Source organism: Papio anubis, chromosome 12 (genome assembly GCF_008728515.1).
Source record: "Papio anubis isolate 15944 chromosome 12, Panubis1.0, whole genome shotgun sequence".
In the NCBI taxonomy this organism is placed as follows: domain Eukaryota; kingdom Metazoa; phylum Chordata; class Mammalia; order Primates; family Cercopithecidae; genus Papio; species Papio anubis.
Window position 1 is genome coordinate 67,258,805 of NC_044987.1, and position 7,610 is coordinate 67,266,414.

The 7,610-nt window shown below is 40.2% G+C and overlaps 1 protein-coding gene across 1 annotated transcript; it reads right to left on the bottom strand.

The window, feature by feature from the left end:
* Window positions 1-904: 904 nt before the first annotated feature.
* LOC110742454 (olfactory receptor 10A3) lies at window positions 905-7,356 on the bottom strand. The gene has a single exon (XM_021933836.2). It carries the CDS (start codon window positions 5,553-5,555, stop codon window positions 4,851-4,853), a length of 705 nt encoding a protein of 234 aa, XP_021789528.1. The 5' UTR covers window positions 5,556-7,356; the 3' UTR covers window positions 905-4,850.
* Between the last annotated feature and the right edge of the window lie 254 nt (window positions 7,357-7,610).

Consider the following 7,610-nt stretch of genomic DNA (forward strand, 5'->3'; position numbering starts at 1 on the left):
CTGACTTGAATCATGGCCTGGCCCCTTCTCCAAACAAACATCTTGTATAAAACCAGTCAAAAAAGAACACACCTTTTTCAAATACAGGAAATAAGCAAATAAGGTATAAAGAATATTCACTTAAAAAGTTGGCACAAAGCAGATGAAAATTGTCACCAAAATTATGGCTAAGGGCCAGGCCTCTGTGCCAACTTTTTCAGTGAATATTCTTTATACCTTATTTGCTTCTCTTTTTCCTCTTTAGTTTCTGTGTATTACTTGACAAGGGATCTTGTTTAATTATTTCCTGTGTTTGATCTCCTAACCTCATGATCCGCCTGCCTCAGCCTCCCAAAGTGCTGGGATTACAGGCATGAGCCACCGTGCCCAGCCTTGAATTTTTAAAAATCATAAATATGATGTCCATACTGAAAGCATGGATAAAGAGAATAGATACTGCTGAAATACAGTGATTAAAGAGAGGACAGAATAGTTCAAGCAAAATAAACATAAATGAATAGAATTTAAAATAACTAGGGCGAAAAATACAGACTTGGAAGGCTAACAAAAAGGATCCAGTACATGCATATTTGATGTCTCTAAGGAATTAAAAATATTTCAAGAATTGATTCAACGGGCCAGGCATGGTGGCTCATGCCTGTGATCCCACCACTTTGGGAGGCTGAGGTGAGTGGATCGCCTGAGTTTAGGGGTTTGAGTCCAGCCTGGCCAACCTGAAGAAACCTCATGTCTACTAAAAATACAAAAATTAGCTGGGTGTGGTGGCGCACGCCTGTAATCTCAGCTACTTGGGAGGCTGAGGCACAAGAATGGCTTGAACCCTGGAGGTGGAAGTTGCAGTGAGCCATTCCACACCAGCCACTGCACTCCAGCCTGGGCAACAGAGCAAGACTCCATTAAAAAAAAAAAATTGATTCACAGAATGAAGATATGAATAGTATCTATCTTTTAAAGTTGTTGTAGGATTAAATTAGAGAAACATGTAATGCTCTTGAAGCAAGGCCTAGCTTTTCATTATTGTAACTACTCTAATTATTACTACTAGTCTAGCTGAACGTTCTAGTAAAGTTATTGTAAGTGGAAGTAAGATGGCAGAACCATCTTCTAGTATTTGAAGTCAGGTTTATTCAACTTTTGCTGTATGTCCACTAAGCCATGCTGCCCATCACATCAGTTATATTTTATGCATATTCAATTAACAATAATGAGGAATGTAGACTTACATTTCTAATTTCTAACCCATTAACAACCTTTCCACTATATCCTGGATAAATGGTACTGGCATGCATCTAATATCCGTATAAGTTGTTTTGTTTCTGTCTGCTGTAGTGGCAGACTAAATCCACTTTAAGAGGCATTGATTTCTTCCTTCTGGTGGAGTTTTGGGCTGTCATTCCAAATGTATACTTTTCCTCTCCCAATTGAAAGTATCTGTACACCAAACTCTTTAGTTACATTGTGGCAGACATGGAGGTGCACTGCTCACATTCCTCTGTGAGAAAACACTTGCACAGTTGCAAAGGATGTGATTAGCTGACAGCTCTTAGCTCCTTCAAGGTCAGCCTCAGCTTTTGAGTCAAGGTCACTCTCTTCTTGGAGAGGCCCCAGTCAATGACTAAGCAAATATCTGGCATTTTTGACCTACGTAGGCTGCCTCTAATGGACAATTCGGAGCTCCCTTTTGGGCTCAAAGAAGACTATGCAAGGCCTGCTTGACAGTCAGAGGGCTCCTCCTGCCCGTGCTGTTTTGGCCCCTTTCCTTTCCCAGGTCTTTGCACTCCTAATTCCATCTGAATGTCTGCTTCCTAGAGTCCCCAGTAAGCACAGATGGTACTCAAATTTGTTGGTAAAAGCAGGCAGTAAAATAGGGCTTGGAGACTGAATCTTTGAGACCCAGCTGGTCATGAGGATTCCCATTCTGATTGGTGTGTGGAGTGCAGACAACTGGCACAATACAGCAGTTGACTAACCAAAGCTTTCAGGAATGGTGATTTGGAATTCTATACCCTGGAGGGAGATGCACTGGCCAGTGCAATTACTGAGCTATTGAAATGTCCAGAGGCAATGAGAGACTGCTAGTCGTAATCATAGTTGAATTATATGGTTGTTACTTGCTATAGTTTGGTTAGTTGACCCTCCAAACTTCATGTTGAAATTTGATCCCCAATGTTAAAGGTGGGGCCTAGTGGGAGATGTTTGGGTCATGGTGGTGGATCTCTCATTAATAGATTGATTCCCTGGGGTGATGAGGGGAGTGAGTGAGTTCTTACTTTGTTAGTTCTGCTAGAGATGGTTACAAAAAATAGCCTGACATCTTCCCCCTTTCCCTTTTTTTCACTTTCTCTCTCACTGTGTGATCTCTATACTCTGCCTCTCGTTCCCCTTCAGCCATAAGTGGAAGCAGCTTGAGGTCCTCATCAGATGCAGATGCTGGCACCATGCTTCTTGTACAGCCTGCAGAGCCATGAACTAAATAAATCTCTCTTCTTTGTAAATTACCCAGTCTCGGGTATTTCTTTATAGCAATACAAACAGATTAAAACATTACTACATTGCATTGATCTTCAGATAGATAACAAAAGATGAGTCAATTGACAAACCATTGAAAACTAAATGTGAGAGCCAGAGCGTCAGTCACCCACAAAGAGGTCCTCATCTCTTGCAACAGGCAGGCAGAAAAAGATGAAGATCATTTTCAGGGTTCAGTGGTCAAAGTGGCTGAACTTCGATGATGCCTGCATGCTTAATCAAGGTAGCTATGTTAAGCCAAATCTGGAGCCAGAGTTGGAAAAATCTAAGGCTTTGACACATGGGATAAGAATTCTAGTTGGATGCCTCCAAAGATCTGGACTTCCAAGATATCACTAAGCTTTCTAATACTGCAGAAGTGACCAACCCCTCCCTATTCAGGGCAGGAAGACTATTGAAGAGGTGCACCATCAGAAGCTGCCTTCACCTCTTCTCCTCAACACCAGGCCTATAAATATGGTTAAGTCACAGCACAATTCAGCCACAGAAATAAGGAAAGAATGGGACAATATCGCAAAACAGCTGCAAGGTCTAACAGACCTTCGCCAACACAAGGAGAACCATGGTACTGGTTCTGAGGGTGCTGGACCAGGAGGCTGGTAGGCAAGACTGGATAAGCAAAAGTTTATTGACCTGATCTGGAAAGAAAAGATAGGGAGTTTGGCAGCAGGGAGGTCTAGGGTAGAAGCATATTCATAGACAAATGGAGTGGGCATCAAGTGTGAAGGTCTTTGTATCTTGTGTTAGCACCAGGTCAATAGGTAAAATGACTCACCCAGTTGACAAATTAGCCTACTTCTGTCAGCAGCCACCCTAGTGCTGGCATGATGACCACAAGAACAAAATGGCCGGCAGCAGAGAGAAAGGCTATGCAGAAGCCCAAGCAACATGGAACTCATTTAACAAGGCCAACCAGATTTACTAGTGATAGTATGTATCACCTCAAAAAAATTACAAATCAGTGCACAGACCACATACAAATATACCCATACACATTTAGAATTAATGTGATCTGATTTCATATTGTAATTCCTTAAACACAAATTCAATCAACTCTATATGAATTGAAATAATACCAATAAACAATTCAGATATTCATGTCAAATTTCATATGTAATAGAGACCATGTAAAAAATCAGTAGGGATTTGTTTAACAATTATAAAACTAAAAACAGTTTAAATAGACGCATAGATACATATATGTATATTGTTTATTCCCAAATAATATACACAAATTATAATGACTCCCTTTCATTTAGCAGAATATGTATACCTAATCTTAATTGACATCACAGTATCAGTTTTATTCCAATTATTTTTAAAAACAATTGAGGGAGGTAACCTGGGAAGATAGGTGACCTGCTGTCTTGTAGCTAATAGGAACAAAAGGAAAGGCAGTTTTTTTGCCTGAGTCAGTTTCCAAGCTTAACTTTTCCTTTTGGCATAGTGAGTTTGGGGTCCCATGATTTTACTTTCCTATCACAGACTACAAATGGAAACTTCATAAAAGTTTCTAAGTCAGTGGTCTGTAAATGAAAAAGATACTGATATTATCATATGAATATTTGGAAAACTTCCCATGTAGCTGTCTGGTCACCAACATTGGATAAATATTTGGAAAGATACCAAAAGAAATCCAGTTTGGGATTATAATTTGTGTAAGTTCATGAAGTAGAACCATTTTGGGTCCCCAAAAATAGATGCACTTTCTTTTTTTTTAACTCATCCATGCAACAAATCTTCAATCCAAAAATAAAAATCTCATCACTCTATTTGTTGGTCTCTTGAAGCTCTACCCTGTTATCAAAGCACAGTGAACCTTCAGGTCAAAGAACCATAATCATTTTGAAAAGTAATTCTGCAATAGCTAATAAAATTTGTAAGCACAGATACTCCTCATCCTATCAGCCTCACTGTAGCAAATCTATCACACAGGTATAATGACATCAGTACATATAAGCATATGGAACAATGCATTTATTGAAGCACTGTCTTAATGACAATAATCCAGTAGCTACTTCTATGTTCACAATAGAGAAATGAATGAATAAACTGTTGTATCGTATTATGAGAACATATGTATCTATTAAAAACAAGTGACAGCAGTTCTTTATTGAAGGAGACACATTTTCAAATGTTAAAAACTCAACAAATTTACATATTCATACAAAAATGCAATCTGTTTTCACCCTTTATTAAATTTAAATAGAGTTCACTCAGGCAGTGGCCAAATCTTACTCAGCTTCTCAATACAATCAGACTGTGTGTAAAACCACTTTTCTTCACCATAGTTTTATCAAAGCCCTCTTTATTTCACTGTTTCATAAGCTGTAGATGAGTGGATTCAGGAGAGGAGTGATCAATGTGTAAGCCAATGACATCAGTTTCTTGGTTTCCGGTGAGTAGCCAGATTTGGGCTGTAAATAAGTCATATTGGCTGTGCCATAGAACAGGGTCACAGATGTGAGGTGAGAGGCACAGGTGGAAAAGGCCTTTTGTCTCCCTGTAGTTGATGGCATCTTCAGGATGGCAAACAGAACTCGAGTGTAAGACAAGAGGATCAACATGAAAGGAACCATAACAATCAAAATGGTGCCTGTGAAGGCAAAGATTTCAGATAAGAAGGTGTCTGCACACACAAGCTCTAGTACTGCTGCGGTTTCACAAGACAGATAATTAATTTCACTGGGGCCACAAAACAGAAAACTAAATACCCAAGTGGTCTGCACAGTAGCCACCATGATCCCTGAGATCCATGAGAACATTACTAATTTCATAAAAACCCCTCTGTTCATAATCACTTGGTAGTTCAGAGGATGGCAAATTGCAGCAAACCGGTCATAAGCCATTGCTCCCAGGAGAAAACATTCAGCCCCACCAAAAAGAAGGATGAAATACGTCTGTGCAAAACAGTCCACAAAAGAAACCGTAGTTTTCTCAGTAGAGAGCACCACCAGCATTTCAGGCATAATGACTGCACTGAAACTCACCTCCACCACAGATAAATTTAGGAGGAACAGGTACATGGGAACGTGGAGGCTCTAGTTTAAGGAGATGATGACTATAATGATGGCATTTCCTATCAAGGTCACCACATAAATAACTAGGAAAATGCCAAAGAGCTGCACCTGGAGCTCAGGAAAGTTAGAAAAGCCCAGGAGGATGAATTCAACCACACAGCTTTGATTTTGTCTTTTCATTTCAGTAGTTGAACCTTAATATTGTTTTTATGGACCTGGTATATCGAGTATGAAGTCACAATCCCATAGCTGTGAGTTTGAGTCTCGAATTCTTAACGGCAGATGTAATGACAAGCTCATTTTGACAGAACTTCAGGTTGGTTCTTATGAAGAATGGCCAATGGCTTGTAATAGTGAATCTTTAAAATACAAATAAAGAAGTTAAGTATTTTGGTTTAGAAATCTTGTTTTTTAAAGTACAAAATAACAGTAAATGTTATCTGGCTACATCTTTGTTAGGTAGGTTGCTCTCTCTCCCCTCTCTTAATGCCAGGTCCCCCTTTAAAAGCCCCTGCTTTCTCCCCAAAAAGTGAAGCAGTGTCCTTAAAGGCAGGAGCCTATACCTCTTCCCTTAATTGGATTCTGCAAGCAAAGAGCAACTGAACCCGCGTTTTGGTTACACCTGGATTGCGAGCTAGTCTGGAACTTGACTGCAGTCCTAACTCTGCCACTGTCTCCAAGATGGGTCTCTGCCTCTCCTGCACTTGGGTTCCCATCTGTATGGGTTGGAAGCAGGAGAATGATCCCTGCTGGCTCCGACATAGGTGTTTCCCTCATTTGTTGATAGAAAACTGCAGGCTGCAAACTGCAGGCTGCAAGGCCTCAACTCCAATCAGATGGGAGCTGGGCTGAAGGGAACATGGAATAGTGGTGGTGGGCACATAGGCAGCACACATGCTGCCTGAGTCACTTTGGGCCTGCCAGTCCCATGCAGAGATGACCATTTTCTTCCCAATCCAACTGCCCCTCCAGAACCCCTCTCAGGGCAAAGCAACTTCATTCTATCTTCTCTCAACCAGATCAAAAATCCTTGTCTCCCAGTATTCCCTTCACTGTCAGGGCCCACATGTCTTTAAAATCTGGAGTCCTCCTGGCTTCACAAGTCCATTCCCACTGACACTGCTCCACCTCACTGCCTCTTTTCCTCTCCCTTCACCTCCTCTACCATTAAACGGAAACTAACTGGCTATTCCATGTCTTATACCCCTTCCTCCAATCTGTACCTCAAATTTCTGACAAAATAATATCACCTTCCCTCCCAGAACCTTCAGGGTCTCCCCTTATCAGTAGAATATAACGCCCACTTCTCAGGCCGGCATTTAAGGGGAACTAGAATGATAACAATTGCTTTAGGAATGTAAATGAGGGAAACATTACTTCTGAATGGACAGTGAGGGTGGGAAACCATAACCACAAGATGGCATGGGTGGAAGGTCCATTAGGCAGAGGAGAAAAAGCATAAGGAAGTCTTCCTTGCTCAAATAGAAGATATTCAATGACACCTTAGTATTAGAATGGAGCTCTAAACTGGCCTTCGTGTGATGCTTCGAAAATCAGCAGCATTTTACTATGGAACAAGAGGAAACCAGGAGGAGAGAAGGACACAGCGAGTTGAAGACGTCTTGATTTCATGTTATTAGGACATTAGCAGAGAGGAAAAGGCAATTGATTTACTGAGTCTGACTATAGTGATATTAAAAACCAAATATATGTATTAACTATAACAAAGTATTTTGGATATAAGAAACCTCCTAAAATAGACTTGGCAGGAAAAAAAAAAAAAGCACCTAAGTATCATTTTAATAGACAAAACTACATTTTCAGCTCCAGGCCTATAAAACCAAGTACGTTTGTAAAATGAGAAAATTTAGAATATCCTACTAAAAATAGACAACTTTTAAGGAGCTGATAAAGCACAGTTATAGAACAAATTTAAATTACTGCCTTCGTGAGTAATTTTTTTAAGCTGAACTGAAATGCTCCATCTTTTCCCTTTATCATAAAACAACATAATGCTGATTTAACTACCTCACTGACATGTTCTACTGGCTCTGGCATTAA